Consider the following 18,089-nt stretch of genomic DNA (forward strand, 5'->3'; position numbering starts at 1 on the left):
AATGAAGATTCACTGGACGATCATCCCCTTTGGGGAATGAAAAAAAATAACAGATGTCAGGAGCAGATGTTTAAGGTAAAAGCTCTGGCTAGAAGTGTCATGGGGATATTGGACAAGAGTATAGCTGGTTAAGTAGCAGAGGAGTGGGCTTTAATTTTCCATTCTTGCATTAAAAAATCAGCATGGCAAGCATTCTCTGCAATCAGTTCACCTCGGCAGTGGCACAAAAACTTTTTTGTAGTTCACAGAACATAAGATATTGCACATTTCTTTCTTAAGTCCAGGATTTGTTATGTATCTTAGATTAATATAATTCTGAAGAAAGAAAGGAAACATTTTAGCAGGTTATTGTGCTGGGATTTCTTGCTAGCTTGCTTGCTTTCTTCCTTGCTTTATTTCCATTTGAAAGCTGCTAAGATCTTTGAAATGTTAGAAGCAGCCCTGGAAGGATGGTGTATTGGTTAGAGTGCAGGTGAGAGGATCTAAGGTGCAGATCATATGTTGTTTCGGTGTATTACATGTATATCATCACAATGTAATCATACACACACAAATATGTATATATATATAACGTTGCATTTCATTGTCATAAAGATGTTGGAGAAATTGTTTGGATCTTACCATTCCAATTACATATTATCATTATATTTAATCTTCCTATAATACTCATTAAAACTCTCATGCCATGCAAGCAGCCTTACTGAAATTAATAGGACCATTCCTATGACTGATTAAGGAGGGTAATGTTTAGCAAATACATGATTAGGAACTCTCTTGTGGAATGGACTTTTAAAAGAAGACATCTGGTGACCACAGACATGCTTAAGAATGACTACATAATTACGCATAAGAATAGGTTAAGTATGTTTGACAGAAGTGCAGCTATCAGCTCCTCCCCGCTACCAAGCAATATGCACACATGAAAATTCACAAAAGTTAATGAGCTGAATTTAGTATGGAGTTGTGTGTAGTGGATATATACAGAGATCTGTGGCCTTCATTCTTTTTCTTGTGTTTCTCCTCCTTTCAGTTAACTACACCGATCTTCCAAAGATCAGAATTTGAACATTTGTTTTTCAATTTATTTTTACTCTTGAAACCAAAGAAGGTATCATGTTTTGTAGGATCAGAGGCTGTTTTCTTGTTGTGACAAATATAAAGAAAATATTAGCAAAAGATGAAAAGACTAAAACAGATGTGAAAATTGTTTTTGTTCCTTTGTTTTTAATTCTGTTCTTTGTTTTTGTTAATTACTTCTACTTTCAAACTTTACCTAACTACTTAGAACAAGTTTTATGATTGGATACAAAGTAAAAATGAAATCCATTAATGTAATTGAAGATGGAAATATACTAAACTGAAATCTCGATTTCTTTACCATTGTCAGTAACCCATTACTAGTTATAGAACATTTTATTACATAACCAAAATTTTAATCAAAAATATTGAAACACGGTTGTAACCTGGCAGTAGTTCAGCATATGTCCTGCCAAAAAAGCACAGACACTCTGTGATCTTACATCAGAGCCAGAGGGGTAGCCGTGTTAGTCTGGATCTGTAAAAGCAGCAAAGAGTTCTGTGGCACCTTATAGACTAACAGACGTTTTGGAGCATGAGCTTTTGTGGGTGAATACTCACTTCGTCGGATGCATGTCATGCATGTCATGCATCTGACGAAGTGAGTATTCACCCACGAAAGCTCATGCTCCAAACGTCTGTTAGTCTATAAGGTGCCACAGGACTCTTTGCTGCTTTTGTGATCTTACAGACATAAAGTAAACATCTTGTTATTCCATTGCCATTACACTGAATTTAGTAGGCCTACATTAAAAGGGGTTGACATGCTCAGCAGTATGACATAAAGACACAGAACATTTTCTAATTGTATTCAGAATATATAATTTATTTTCTTCATCCAGAGCCATAGACAATTTACTTTAGCAATGCTGCAGCCTGTAATGCAATATGAGATTTCCAAAGGGTACTTCTATTGAATATTTGTAATGTCTTGTGAAATGTATGTTAATTAACACCCTTATGAACAGCAAGTCTTACCTCCTGCATAACACAAGCCATAGAACTTCACCCAGTATTTTCAACATCAAGCCCAAAGCTTCTATTTGATCTACAGCAAAGAACTTCAGTGTTGAGTTAAGGACTTCAAGTGATGAAGAATCTACCACATCCCTTAGTAAATTGTTTCTAAGGTTAATTACACTCACTGTTAAAAATGTGCAGCTTATTTCTATGATATAATATGAATAGGACTGCATGATGATCCTGTAGGATCCATGGGAAGCTCCCAAGTCCATCTCTTTGTATCCACCTGGTGTCTTATACTTGGAGCATGCAGGGTTATAATCAGGAAGGCCAAAGCACAATTGGAGTTGCAGCTAGCAAGGGATGTGAATGGCAACAAGAAGGGTTTCTACAGGTATGTTAGCAACAAGAAGAAGGTCAGGGAAAGTGTGGGGCCCTTACTGAATTGGGGAGGCAACCTAGTGACAGATGATGTGGGAAAAGTTGAAGTACTCTATACTTTTTCTGCCTCAGTCAGCTCTTAAACTGCTGCACTGGGCAGCACAGTACGGGAGGAAGTGAGCAGCCCTCAGTGGTGAAAGAACATGTTAAGGACTAATCAGAAAATATGGACATGCACAAGTCCATGGGTCTAGATCTAATCAATGCTGAGGGAGTTGTCTGATGTGATTGCAGAGCCATTGGCCATTATTTTTGAAAACTCGTGGTGAATGGGGGAGCTCCCAGGTGATTGGAAAAAGGCAAATATAGTGCCCATCTTTAAAAAAGGGAAGAAGGAGAACCTGGGAAACTACAGACCAGTCAGTCTCACCTCAGTCCCTGGAAAAATCATGGAGCAGGTCCTCATGGAATCCATTCTGAAGCACCTGGTGGAGAGGAAAGTTATTGGGAACAGTCGACATTGAATCACAAAGGGCAAGTCATGCCTGACCAACCTGATTGCCTTCTATGATGAGATAACTGGCTCTGTGGATATGGGGAAAGCGGTAGATGTGATATATCTGGACTTTAGCAAAACTTTTGATACGGTCTCCCACAGCATTCTTGCCAGCAAGTTAAAAAAGTATGGATTGGATGAATGGACTGTAAGGTGAATAAAAAGCTGGCTAGATCATCGGGCTCAACGGATAGTGACCAATGGCTTGATGTCTAATTGGCAGCTGATATCAAGCAGAGCGCCCCAGGGGTTTGTCCTGGGACCAGTTTTGTTCAACATTTTCATTAATGATCTGTATGATGGGATGGACTGCACCCTCAGCAAGTTCGCAGATGACACTGAGCTACTGAGCTGGGGGGAGAAGTAGATATGCTGGCGGGTAGGGATAGGGTCCAAAGTGACCTAGACAAATTGGAAGATTGGGCCAAAAGAAATCTGATGAGGTTCAACAAGGAGAAGTACAGAGTCCTGCACTTAGGGCAGAAGAATCCCATGCACTGCTACAGGCTGGGGACCAACAGGCGAAGCGGCAGTTCTGCAGAAAAGGACCTGGGGATTACAGTGGACAAGAAACTGGATATGAGTCAACAGTGTGCCCTTGTTGCCAAGAAGGCTATCAGCTATTGGGCTGCATTAGTAGGAGCATTGCCAGCAGATCAAGGGAAGTGATTATTCCACTGTATTCAGCACTGGTAAGGCCACACCTGGAATATTGTATCCAGTTTTGGGCCCCTCACTAATTTGAGAGCAGCCTGAAATGGGGTTCCAAAGAGGATGGAGCTAGGCTATTCTCAGTGGTGGCAGTTGACAGAACAAGAAGAAATGGTCTCAAGTTGCAGTCAGGGAGGTCTAGATTGGATATTAGGAAAAACCATTTCACTAGGAGGGTGATGAAACACTGGAATGGGTTACCTATGGAGGTGGTGGAATCTCCATCCTTAGAGGTTTTTAAGGCCTGGCTTGATAAAGCCCTGTCTAGGATGATTTAGTTGGTGTTGGTCCTGCTTTGAGCAGGGGCTGGACTAGATGACCTCTTGAGGTCTCTTCCAACCCTAATCTTCTACGATTCTATGACTGTCAACTCTTTGGGGCAGATGCACCCCCCACACCTGCCACACACACACAGCATGATGTCTGAAGATTTTATCTGCATTTTCTTGTATGATCTACACAACTCATGAGTACCTTTGCCATTTAATCATCCCCTGATAAACCTTTATACTAGCGATGTCAAGTGATGAAAAAATTAATCATGATTGTGTGATTAAAAAATTGATCACACGATTAATCACACTGTTGAACAATAATGATACCATTTATTTAAATATTTTTTTATTTTTTCTACATTTTCAAATATATTGATTTCAATTACATTGCAGAATACAAAGAGTACAGAGCTCACTTTATATTTATTACTTATTAGAAATATTGTACTGTAAAAACACCAAAAGAAATAGTATTTCCAATTCATCTAATACAAATACTGTCATGCAAACTCTTTACCATGAAAGTTGAACATACAAACGTAGAATGATGTGCAACTGCATTCAAAACCAAAACAATGTAAAACTTTAGAGCCTACAGATCCACTCAGTCCTATTTCTTGTTCAGCCAATTGCTCAGACAAACAAGTTCATTTACATTTGCAGGAGATAATGCTGTCTTCTTCTTGTTTACAAGGTCACCTGAAAGTGAGAACAGGCATTTGCATGGCACTGTTGTAGCTAGCGTCGCAAGATATTTACATGCCAGATGTGCTAAAGATTCATATGTCCCTTCATGTGTCAACCACCATTCCAGAGGACATACATCCATGCTGATGATGTGTTCTGCTTGATAACGATCCAAACTTGTGTGGACTGACGCATGTTCATTTTCATCATCTGAGGCAGAAGCCACCCACAAAAAGTTGATTTTCTTTTTTGGTGGTTCAGGTTCTGTAGTTTTCACATCAGACTTTTGAAAGCATGCTGCACACCTCGTCCTTCTCAGATTTTGGAAGGCATTTCAGACTCTTAAACATTGGATCAAGTGCTGTAGCTATCTTTAGAAATCTCACATTGGTGCCTTCTTTGCTTTTGTCAAATCTGCAGTGGAAGTGTTCTTCAAATGAACAACATGTGCTAGGTCATCATCAGAGACTGGTATAACATGAAATATATTGCAGAATGCCAGTAAAACAGAGCAGAAGACATACAATTCTCCCCCATGGAGTTCAGTCACTAAGTAATTAAACACATTATTTTTAACAAGCATCACTAGCATGGAAGCATGTCCTCTGGAATGGTGGCTGAATCATGAAGGGGTACAGTAATGTTTAGCATATCTGCACATAAATGCCCTGCAATGCCGGCTACTAAGTGCCATGCAAATGCCTGTTCTCACTTTCCAGTGACACTGTAAATAAGAAATGGGCATCCTTATCTCCTGTAAATGTAAACAAACTTGTTTCTCTTACCGATTGGCTGAACAAGAAGTAGGACTGAGTGGACATGTAGGCTTTAAAGTTTTACATTGTTTTGTTTTTTAATGCAGTTTTTTTTGTACATGATTCTATGTTCAACTTTCATGGTAAAGAGATTGAATGACCGTACTTGTATTAGGTGGATTGAAAAATGTTATTTATTTTGTTTATCATGTTTACAGTGCAAATATTTGTAATCAAAATAATAATATCAAGTGAGCACAGTACATTTTGTATTCTATATTGCAATTGAAATCAATATATTTTAAAATGTAGAAAAACATCCAAAATATTTAATATATTTCAATTGGTATTCTATTGGTTAGCAGTGTGATTAAAACTGCAATTAATCACAATTAATTTTTTATCATAATTAATTTTTGAGTTAATCACGCGAGTTAACTGCAATTAATCAACAGCCCTACTTTATACCACACCATGCACTCGCATCTGCATGACCTGTGCATACCTAATGTCTGATAAAAATTAGTGAACCAACATTTAGACAAGGCCTGCAGTTTCTGTTATTTTATGTATCGGGATTAGGGGAAAGGAGAGGGTGCAGTTAAACATACCTTCCAAATTCTTCCCTAATTTAAACCAGACTTGTCCTTTAAAGTCATGTTAATGAGGTTGAAGACCCAGGCAGCCCTTACTGGACTTTATATTCGACTGCTTTTTGCAAGGTCCAGGCAGGGGTGCTGTAACATTTGTACGGGGGGGGGGGGGGAATGCTGAGAGGGATTGAACCAAACTGTGAATCCTGTATATGATGGAAATAGGGTGACCAGACAGCAACTGTGAAAGATCCGGACGGGCTGGGGGTAATAGGAACCTGTATAAGAAAAAGACTCAAAAATCGGGACTGTCCCTATAAAATCGGGACATCTGGTCACCCTAGATGGAAACCACTTCAAGCCTGGGCTGCTCCAGCACCCCTAGCACCTAGGAGTCCAGGAAAACGAGAGCCCTTGACGAGAACTAGTATGGGAGGGAGAGCAGGTTATTTTTCTACACTAAACATCACAAGCAAAACCTGCTGCGCAACCTTCGCGTTAGACCCTGAGGAGCCAAACGGTGGCTAATGGTGCAAGAATAATCGACTGGGCGCTGCCCTGGCTGGCTGGCCCCACGGGGCCCTCTGCTAAGTCAAGCCATAGAACTTCACCCAGCCCAACAGCCCAAAGTTCTATTTGATCTACAGCCTGCAGGGCTGTGTTAGCTCAGGGCAAGGCGGCGGCAGAGCTCGCCTGTTACTCCTGCCCGTTCTGCAAGGCAGTGAGGTGACGAGCCCAGATGATCCGGGGCAGGGAAGCTCAGCTCCTTCTCCTGGGCTGGGCGCGGCGGGGCTTTCCCCCGAGCATGCAGAGGAAGGGGCAGAGCCCCGCACAAGACAGTGCCCCGGAGAGCTTTCCCCACCCAAGGGGGCTTGTTCAGGTGTGCAGCCCAAGAAGAAGGTGGGAACTTCTCCAGCTTCCCGGAAGGGGCGCGGTGCTGTGCGGTGCGTGTTTGCGCAGCAGGACATGGATAAATGGTTTAGTGCAGCGGCCGCTCTGCACAGTACGGGAGGAAGTGAGCAGCCCTCAGTGGTGAAAGAACATGTTAAGGACTAATCAGAAAATATGGACATGCACAAGTCCATGGGTCTAGATCTAATCAATGCTGAGGGAGTTGTCTGATGTGATTGCAGAGCCATTGGCCATTATTTTTGAAAAACTCGTGGTGAATGGGGGAGCTCCCAGGTGATTGGAAAAAGGCAAATATAGTGCCCATCTTTAAAAAGGGAAGAAGGAGAACCTGGGAAACTACAGACCAGTCAGTCTCACCTCAGTCCCTGGAAAAATCATGGAGCAGGTCCTCATGGAATCCATTCTGAAGCACCTGGTGGAGAGGAAAGTTATTGGGAACAGTCGACATTGAATCACAAAGGGCAAGTCATGCCTGACCAACCTGATTGCCTTCTATGATGAGATAACTGGCTCTGTGGATATGGGGAAAGCGGTAGATGTGATATATCTGGACTTTAGCAAAACTTTTGATACGGTCTCCCACAGCATTCTTGCCAGCAAGTTAAAAAAGTATGGATTGGATGAATGGACTGTAAGGTGAATAAAAAGCTGGCTAGATCATCGGGCTCAACGGATAGTGACCAATGGCTTGATGTCTAATTGGCAGCTGATATCAAGCAGAGCGCCCCAGGGGTTTGTCCTGGGACCAGTTTTGTTCAACATTTTCATTAATGATCTGTATGATGGGATGGACTGCACCCTCAGCAAGTTCGCAGATGACACTGAGCTACTGAGCTGGGGGGAGAAGTAGATATGCTGGCGGGTAGGGATAGGGTCCAAAGTGACCTAGACAAATTGGAAGATTGGGCCAAAAGAAATCTGATGAGGTTCAACAAGGAGAAGTACAGAGTCCTGCACTTAGGCAGAAGAATCCCATGCACTGCTACAGGCTGGGGACCAACAGGCGAAGCGGCAGTTCTGCAGAAAAGGACCTGGGGATTACAGTGGACAAGAAACTGGATATGAGTCAACAAGTGTGCCCTTGTTGCCAAGAAGGCTATCAGCTATTGGGCTGCATTAGTAGGAGCATTGCCAGCAGATCAAGGGAAGTGATTATTCCACTGTATTCAGCACTGGTAAGGCCACACCTGGAATATTGTATCCAGTTTTGGGCCCCTCACTAATTTGAGAGCAGCCTGAAATGGGGTTCCAAAGAGGATGGAAGCTAGGCTATTCTCAGTGGTGGCAGTTGACAGAACAAGAAGAAATGGTCTCAAGTTGCAGTCAGGGAGGTCTAGATTGGATATTAGGAAAAACCATTTCACTAGGAGGGTGATGAAACACTGGAATGGGTTACCTATGGAGGTGGTGGAATCTCCATCCTTAGAGGTTTTTAAGGCCTGGCTTGATAAAGCCCTGTCTAGGGATGATTTAGTTGGTGTTGGTCCTGCTTTGAGCAGGGGGGCTGGACTAGATGACCTCTTGAGGTCTCTTCCAACCCTAATCTTCTACGATTCTATGACTGTCAACTCTTTGGGGCAGATGCACCCCCCACACCTGCCACACACACACAGCATGATGTCTGAAGATTTTATCTGCATTTTCTTGTATGATCTACACAACTCATGAGTACCTTTGCCATTTAATCATCCCCTGATAAACCTTTATACTAGCGATGTCAAGTGATGAAAAAATTAATCATGATTGTGTGATTAAAAAATTGATCACACGATTAATCACACTGTTGAACAATAATGATACCATTTATTTAAATATTTTTTTATTTTTTCTACATTTTCAAATATATTGATTTCAATTACATTGCAGAATACAAAGAGTACAGAGCTCACTTTATATTTATTACTTATTAGAAATATTGTACTGTAAAACACCAAAAGAAATAGTATTTCCAATTCATCTAATACAAATACTGTCATGCAAACTCTTTACCATGAAAGTTGAACATACAAACGTAGAATGATGTGCAACTGCATTCAAAACCCAAAACAATGTAAAACTTTAGAGCCTACAGATCCACTCAGTCCTATTTCTTGTTCAGCCAATTGCTCAGACAAACAAGTTCATTTACATTTGCAGGAGATAATGCTGTCTTCTTCTTGTTTACAAGGTCACCTGAAAGTGAGAACAGGCATTTGCATGGCACTGTTGTAGCTAGCGTCGCAAGATATTTACATGCCAGATGTGCTAAAGATTCATATGTCCCTTCATGTGTCAACCACCATTCCAGAGGACATACATCCATGCTGATGATGTGTTCTGCTTGATAACGATCCAAACCTGTGTAGACTGACGCATGTTCATTTTCATCATCTGAGGCAGAAGCCACCCACAAAAAGTTGATTTTCTTTTTGGTGGTTCAGGTTCTGTAGTTTTCCACATCAGACTTTTGAAAGCATGCTGCACACCTCGTCCTTCTCAGATTTTGGAAGGCATTTCAGACTCTTAAACATTGGATCAAGTGCTGTAGCTATCTTTAGAAATCTCACATTGGTACCTTCTTTGCTTTTGTCAAATCTGCAGTGGAAGTGTTCTTAAAATGAACAACATGTGCTAGGTCATCATCAGAGACTGGTATAACATGAAATATATTGCAGAATGCCAGTAAAACAGAGCAGAAGACATACAATTCTCCCCCATGGAGTTCAGTCACTAAGTAATTAACACATTATTTTTTAACAAGCATCACTAGCATGGAAGCATGTCCTCTGGAATGGTGGCTGAATCATGAAGGGGTACAGTAATGTTTAGCATATCTGCACATAAATGCCCTGCAATGCCGGCTACTAAGTGCCATGCAAATGCCTGTTCTCACTTTCCAGTGACACTGTAAATAAGAAATGGGCATCCTTATCTCCTGTAAATGTAAACAAACTTGTTTCTCTTACCGATTGGCTGAACAAGAAGTAGGACTGAGTGGACATGTAGGCTTTAAAGTTTTACATTGTTTTGTTTTTTAATGCAGTTTTTTTTGTACATGATTCTATGTTCAACTTTCATGGTAAAGAGATTGAATGACCGTACTTGTATTAGGTGGATTGAAAAATGTTATTTATTTTGTTTATCATGTTTACAGTGCAAATATTTGTAATCAAAATAATAATATCAAGTGAGCACAGTACATTTTGTATTCTATATTGCAATTGAAATCAATATATTTTAAAATGTAGAAAAACATCCAAAATATTTAATATATTTCAATTGGTATTCTATTGGTTAGCAGTGTGATTAAAACTGCAATTAATCACAATTAATTTTTTATCATAATTAATTTTGAGTTAATCACGCGAGTTAACTGCAATTAATCAACAGCCCTACTTTATACCACACCATGCACTCGCATCTGCATGACCTGTGCATACCTAATGTCTGATAAAAATTAGTGAACCAACATTTAGACAAGGCCTGCAGTTTCTGTTATTTTATGTATCGGGATTAGGGGAAAGGAGAGGGTGCAGTTAAACATACCTTCCAAATTCTTCCCTAATTTAAACCAGACTTGTCCTTTAAAGTCATGTTAATGAGGTTGAAAGACCCAGGCAGCCCTTACTGGACTTATATTCGACTGCTTTTTGCAAGGTCCAGGCAGGGGTGCTGTAACATTTGTACGGGGGGGGGGGGGGAATGCTGAGAGGGATTGAACCAAAACTGTGAATCCTGTATATGATTGGAAATAGGGTGACCAGACAGCAACTGTGAAAGATCCGGACGGGCTGGGGGTAATAGGAACCTGTATAAGAAAAAGACTCAAAAATCGGGACTGTCCCTATAAAATCGGGACATCTGGTCACCCTAGATGGAAACCACTTCAAGCCTGGGCTGCTCCAGCACCCCTAGCACCTAGGAGTCCAGGAAAACGAGAGCCCTTGACGAGAACTAGTATGGGAGGGAGAGCAGGTTATTTTTCTACACTAAACATCACAAGCAAAACCTGCTGCGCAACCTTCGCGTTAGACCCTGAGGAGCCAAACGGTGGCTAATGGTGCAAGAATAATCGACTGGGCGCTGCCCTGGCTGGCTGGCCCCACGGGGCCCTCTGCTAAGTCACGGTGCGCAGCCCCCTGCCCGACAGCCGGTGCTGGCTGCTCCCCTGCCTGCAGGGCTGTGTGAGCTCAGGGCAAGGCGGCGGCAGAGCTCGCCTGTTACTCCTGCCCGTTCTGCAAGGCAGTGAGGTGACGAGCCCAGACTCCCCCGGGGCAGGGAAAGACTCAGCTCCTTCTCCTGGGCTGGGCGCGGCGGGGCTTTCCCCCGACTTGAGAGGAAGGGGCAGAGCCCCGCACTAAGCACAGTGCCCCGGAGAGCTTTCCCCACCCAAGGGGGCTTGTTCACTGTGCAGCCCGTCAGTGCCAACTTCTCCAGCTTCCCGGAAGGGGCGCGGTGCTGTGCGGTGCGTGTTTGCGCAGCAGGACAGGGCTAACTGGTTTAGGTGCAGCGGCCGCTCTGCTGAAAGGCCCCGGGATCTAGTCAATACCCACCTTCCTCCTCTCCCCCCTGAACTGCAGCCACAGCAGCGATCATCTGGCAAGGATCATCCGCTTCAGCGCCCCCAAAAGCTCATTGTCCAAAGCCTCCCCTGGGTCAGTTCATGCCCCTAGCATGCACTGGGAAGGAAGCAAAGAGTGCACGGGAAACGCATGAGCCGCGTGTGAGGGGCTAGCAAAGAGAAATCGAGCGCATCTTCTCCTGCTAACCAGTCCCCTGTGCCAGCTCCCAGCCATCCAGAGAGGGGGCAGAGAGACCCCTTCCATCTCCCGCGGCCTCTCCCTCTCTCTTTTCCTTTTATTTTCAAAATGACCCAGGCTCAGCCAGTAACAGCCCAGCCTGGAGGAACCCCAGCGCAGGGAAAGCTTCCTTGTTCCCAGCCCCAAAGGGCACTTGCGGCTCTCTGACTTTGGGCGACAGCTCAGAGGAGGTGGGTTTTTGTTCCCTCGCTGGCTGTTATTTTCACGAGCAGATTCCGGGTGTCTCTCCCAGCAGCCGGTTCTGGAGAGCCGTGGGCTTAGGGCTTTACCTCCAGAGCGCAAATAAACCCGCTGCGGCCCCGTGCACCATTTGTGGGCATGGAAGGGCTACCAGGGCTGATAGAGTTGGACGGGGAGGATTGACTCGCTGCTCCTCCGAAGATTAGTTAGTATTTTTCCTGCCTAAATGACGTTCTCGTTTATTCCTGTTCCTAAGGGTGCCTGGGAAGGTGGAGGGGAATCGGAGTGTGCACATTTCCAGGGGATAAACCGTACTGCCGTTCCAACAGAAACGTGTCTCCCAGCCGGGGAGCTGGGGCAGGTATGAGGCTGCTTGGCAATAGCAAACATCTGTGAAGTCATTCTCCTTGCACTTGCCAAAGGTGCCGTTTCTTCGCTTTCCTACTTCCGTGTAATCCTGTGAGGACTGACTTGGCGATTGACCAGCTGCATGGCCCTTCTCCTGAAAGGGGATTGTGTGAGCCGTGCAAGCTACAGCTCCTGTCAGTTTCCACTCATTGTAGCCGCTCTGTAGCAGTTCTGACATACGTATTACTATTTTTTTTTTTACCGTGCAGACACAGGGATGGGGGGGGTAACCCTTCACTGCTATTGCTGTAGAAATACAGAGGCGAGGGATGGAAATTGGTGCCGAGATGAGAAATTTCCAGAAACTGTGAATGTGTGCACATAATGCACATACAAAACAACTGGGGGACACCCACACCCACAAATAGACACAGACATGGGTATAGGCTTGCCCGAGTAAGCTGAGGCTTGGAAAGCAGATGTAGAATTAGCCTTGGACCGAGACTTTAAGAGGCAGTAGTAGTAGGGCAGACAGTAGTGGCATGGGACCTCTAGAGACAGGAGCAGAAAGAGACTCCTGGAATACAGCATCCTGCGAGACAGCGATAAAACAGGCAGGCTTGGGATGAAGAGGCAATTGAAAGGTTCTGGCTGGTGGGGCCTAGGCAACTGTAGCAGTGGGCTTGGGTGTCAATGGGTGATAAGGAGGAAGTGGCCTGGCAGGGCAGTGGTGTGGGCAAGGGCCTGGGAAGGAGGGACCATGATAGGGGGTCTTGGCAGCAGTGGAGTGGGCAGATGCTGGGTGTTTGGGTGTCTCCTTTTTTCCAACAGCTGGAGTGCTAGCAAAGGGCAGATATTCAGTCTGTGCACCTGCCAAGGTTTCCGGGAGCAGGGGAACCTTCCTGACACTAAAAAGGTAGAATGCATTCATTCATGGAAACGTACAGCGCGCACAATACGCGCGACGCTGCTCTGAGCACAGGCCAACATTTTCCAGCCTGACACTATCAAGGGAATCCATATTTAGGCACCCAATTTAAACCTCTCTGATGCTCAGGTGCCCCGAGGATCTACAACTCCAGTTGAAGTCTATGGGTGTTCAGGTCGTGAGATATCGGGCCCTGCATTTTGACAATGTTACCCTCACAGCATCTTGTTGAATGTACATGCCGCCAGAGGCACTAATATTGTGAAGTCCCACTTTTATCCTGTCAGTGGAGGGTTTTATGCAAGTCTTCCCAATCTTTGCACTAAATGTCGCTAGTGGTTCTTCCTTCCTCCCTGCAAGGGCAACTGTAGCTGTTATTCAACAGCTGCGATGAAAACTTACACTCAAGTTATGGTCAGCACCCCACAGCCAGGAAAAATCGTCTGTGTCTTTAATTTTGTAGGATGCTGCCTCCACGCGACTCCTATTCACAAAGCAACTGTTTCACAGTAGCAGCTGCCAGCGTCATCCATTAACCAGCATAGCCTTCTAGCAGGCACATTATGTATTTCTGGGTGATACGGTTTTGCAGAGTACAAACTGATGACATTCAAATAGAAACACGTCACACGGAGAATTTATTAATAAGCTTGTTTTTTTTTAAATCTCTCACATGACATGGTTTGGTCCTGATCTCTGAGCCAAAGCGCAGACCTGTTTCAGAAATGGGCAAACAATCTGGAAACAGCTGGCTTCGAGGTAAAGATGGGAGAGCTTCCTGTAATTAGAATGTATATTAAAATTCCGGGCATGCTTCCGAGCATCTGATACAGTGTCGAGATAACGTGCGATGAGGTAAACCCCTACAACAACAGACACCCCTATGAAACATGAATTATCCTTTCCAATAGGATGCAAATAGAGCTGCTTTCTGTGTGGGAACAACCAGCTGCAACGCTCTACAATCAACTGTTTCATAAAAGCCAGAGCCAGATCGCAGTTTAGGGTGGTAGGCACCCGTTTTAACAAGAAAAACCTCCATACAGTTCTTGGTATGGACTCCACCTCGATAAGCAACAACCGAGTCTTCAAACTCGGAAAGGATCGATACTGTCTACTAGACATGCTGGGTGCGTGTGTGTGGCGCAGGGGGCAAGCAGGGGATTAATCAGAAATGAAAGGATTATCCACAAACAAAAATAGATTAATTTGGGGATCCGAGAATGGCCAGCAGGATGCGAAGCGTCCCAGCGCAGATCCCTTTGCTGGAGGCACACTTGGTGGAGGTCAGCACTTCCCCATGTAGTGAGGGCTGCCTAATATTCGAGGTGCACATTGTTCAAACGACACATTCCTTTTTGTGATGCCATTTCCCTGTACCTGTTTGCACCCAACGATTGAACGCAGATCCTTATACTTCAACTAAAGACTTTCTTCCTGTCTGCCATGCATTAAAATAATAATTAAAAAAAAAAGACACAGAGACAAGGAGGGGGCTCGATCTTTCAACTCAACGGCATATCATGCCTTCAAAGATGATTTTTCTAACACAGCTCTTCTGCAGCCAAAGAACGCAGCTCGCATACACACGCGTGTGAAAAAGCCTTTCTGTATTTGAGATATATTACATACACTCGCACACCCACATACACACACCGGGCACCTCTCTAACTTTCCTTATGGAATGGTTAAACTAATCAGTGCATTGCTACAGATATTCCCGCAAAGATCCGTTTGTTTGACCGGGGGAAAAAAATAATCCTAGGTAATCATCCCCCCCGCTACCCTAGAAAAGTCATTCACTGGGCTTGTGCTTGAATATGCACTAGTTAGAGGCTATATGCACCAACTCACGTATCCGTTTGAGCATACTGCAAGAATATTTATTGAGCCTCAGCTCAGTCACTGCATTGAACACCAAGGCTGGCAAGCAATTGCATTTCCTATTTCAGAAGAGAGCTCTGATTCAGCTCCTTCCCCCCCCCTTAATTATCATGTATTTGTTCAAATTATAGAGTACCCCCGGTGAAACCTTTGTAAAGGGCAAGAACTCCGAACGCCCAACCCGAAAGCAAAGGGTCCCCTACAAAATGCCCCCCAAACACCACCCTACCTTGCACATAGGAAACCAGCAATAAAAAGACGAGGTTCCAAAATGTAAATCCACTTTTAATCCCCATTTTCTTCAGCAGCATGAAGTCCAGCCGGCCACATTTAGTACATCCCCTGTCCCAAAAGTCTGCTATTTTCGACTCCTTTGCACGGATTTCCCCTTTGCAGATCCCTTTCATATTATTCGGGAGAGCTCCTAATTCCTATTCCTCGGCCAGGCGCAGTGGAGTTGTTTCTGTTGATGGTGCGCGGTCACAGCTCAGAGTGAATGGTGTTTCTGGGATACCACAGCAACCTTCACGAGGACTCAACCATCTCTCCAACAGGGGCACAAAGTCTCAGCTACTCTGGATTGTGTCTTTTCCGTCTCCCACCCCTCCCCGCTTCCTCCACCTCCACAATCAAAAAACACCACAATTCTGGCTCGTTACAGCATCCCCCAGGAACCCAGGGAGAGCATCTTAAAAGCCCAGACAATCTCCCGAATCAACTCCAAACAGTATTTGCTATTGAGGTTCTTCTCCTCCACCTCCTCCTCCCCCCACCCCTTCGAGAAGATCAGTTCTGCCCAGGAAAGCAATTCAAGAAATAATACACTAGTGAGATTTTCATAGTCGCCTGAAGGAACATCTAGGAGCTAATGCAGCAAGATACATCCATCCTGCTGTCGCTTGGACAGGATAATCCGTAGCATATTATTAAATATGCGTCTGCGATGTTTAAGCCTATGAACATCACCACTCACATAACACACACACACAAACTACATTGGTGCACACATCTTTCATAGTAACGTGTTGCTCCTGGAGTTGCACTAGATTTTTTTTAAAAAACTAACCATTGTATTGCATTGTACGGCAGAATTAACTGCAGGCAGATATTTCAAAGATCAGAGCTTTTGCAAACACACACGCAGATCTGCTCCTTGAAGAATGCACAATTTTCCAGAATGTTGCTCGCTTTTCCCTTTTAATGGGTGCTGCAGTTTAATCTCCTCACTTTGTTGCCACAATGTCCATAGATCACAGAGACACTTGTCTTAATTTTTTGAAGTATCCACAAACATGTAAATTGGGGGAATTCTTGCAAATAAATGTAAACCAACATTGTATCTTAGCCCAAAGGGTTAATGTTCTGCAAGGAAAGAGCACTTGCGCCATCTACCGGCCGCCAGGCGACCTCTGCCTCCTTCCCACCATTTGTAGCAGGGTCCTATTTCTGGGCAGGAGAGCGTCAGTGAGAAGGGATAATTTGCTTTATTTTACTAGTTACGAGGGGAAGGGGGGAGGAAGAGATCCAGGTATAAACAAAAGCAGCGTGTCTTATAGAATTTGCTCTTTTTCCGGACTGGACTGGTATAAGGGGCTGGGCCAGATGGAGGGAATTGCCATTATGGATCTGGAAAATGCCGCATTCACTTCTCCTTGAAGACCTTCTAGCATTTGCCTCACTCTTGGCTTGAAATGAATGATGAAACAAACCATGTTAGCGGCCGGGGACGGGGTGTGGGGGGGCGGAAAGGAGTTGTCCCATTGTAGAGAAGGCAGCCATTGGCTAAATCTGCCTGCTAAACCCAAGCCACTGCCTTTGTGTGTGTGTGTGTGTGTGTGTGTGTGTTTGAGCTGCTAAATGAGACTGCACATGTTAATGTCAATGTATTGTGTTTGTATGTGTGTGCGCAATGTTTGTGTGTGGGAGTTAGTGGGCACCTAATAGTTGTGTTAGTATGTGTTTATTTATATGCAAGGCTTTTATCTGCATACGTATGTGTAATGGGAGTGGAGTGTCTGTGTGTGTGTGTGAAGGGTACACAAATGTGTGCATGTGTATATATGTGCGAGACGTGCGTGTGTGATGTGTGTCTATGGGTGAAGTTTATGTGTGTATTTGTGTACAGCATATGTTTGAAGTTTGTGTGTATGTTAAATGTTTATGAACATGTGAAAGTTTTCAACATGCAGGTGTATAAATATGCATGTGTGTTAATGTATATACATGTATATGTGTGAATGTTTGCGAGTGTTCATGCTTATCTATCTGTGAATATTTATGTGTATGGGGGAGAGTGTGTATATGTATACAGTATGTGCCGGCCATTCTGCCCTCATTTATGTCTGTGCTATGCCACTGAAGTCAATAGCAATGGACCTTTTGTGAGGGTGTCTGAACTAATCCACTTGGCTGCAAGAACTGTATGTACCTCAGACAAGGAAACCATCAATTTAATTACAGCTGCTACATGCAATTAACTGGCCTTGTTAAATACATACAAGTATATTTGCTGGAGAGGAGATCTGTGTTTGTTGTCTGTAATCTTCTCTTATAAGGACACCCATAAATCTGGAGTAGGCCTGGGATGAGGAGTAGCATAACTGAAAACTTCATGGGCCTGTCAGCCTCCTCAGCCATGGATTAGACATTGATTTCACCAAAGACATCAGCCTTGTTCTGCTGTTGAAGGCAGTGCTAACTTAGAATCAAACAAATCCTTCAGCTTTCTGACAGGGTTTCAATATTCTCCTTTATTGGGCAGTGGTGGATGGATGAAGTCCATCATCCTCACTGTGGTCTTTAAAAAAAATTCTAATATGTCACTCTTAAAAAAATTGCTTTCTATTTATTGGATTCCATTTTTCAAGACAGCGTTTCAAAACAAAGGACAGAATTCTGCTTTCAGAAGGGCATTACTCCACGTTCCTGGAACAAAATATTGCTCTTAGTTTCGCAAAGCACCTTTCTGCTGTGCCATTGGGCTCTCCATGACCACACACCTCAGCAAAAAGAGGGAGAGAAGATTATCAGTCAGGTGGAA

General features: G+C 43.8%; 1 protein-coding gene across 4 annotated transcripts in view; it reads right to left on the reverse strand.

The window, feature by feature from the left end:
* CSMD3 (CUB and Sushi multiple domains 3) overlaps positions 1–15,566 on the reverse strand; it is a 1,198,342-nt gene extending 1,182,776 nt beyond the window's left edge. For all 4 annotated transcript variants that reach the window (XM_050940462.1, XM_050940461.1, XM_050940464.1 and 1 more), the window contains exon 1: positions 15,279–15,566. In XM_050940462.1, coding sequence (XP_050796419.1) covers positions 15,279–15,456 — 178 coding nt within the window. In that variant the 5' untranslated portion in view covers positions 15,457–15,566. The remainder of the gene's footprint in view (positions 1–15,278) is intronic.
* Between the last annotated feature and the right edge of the window lie 2,523 nt (positions 15,567–18,089).

Source organism: Gopherus flavomarginatus, chromosome 2, assembly GCF_025201925.1.
Source record: "Gopherus flavomarginatus isolate rGopFla2 chromosome 2, rGopFla2.mat.asm, whole genome shotgun sequence".
NCBI lineage: Eukaryota > Metazoa > Chordata > Testudines > Testudinidae > Gopherus > Gopherus flavomarginatus.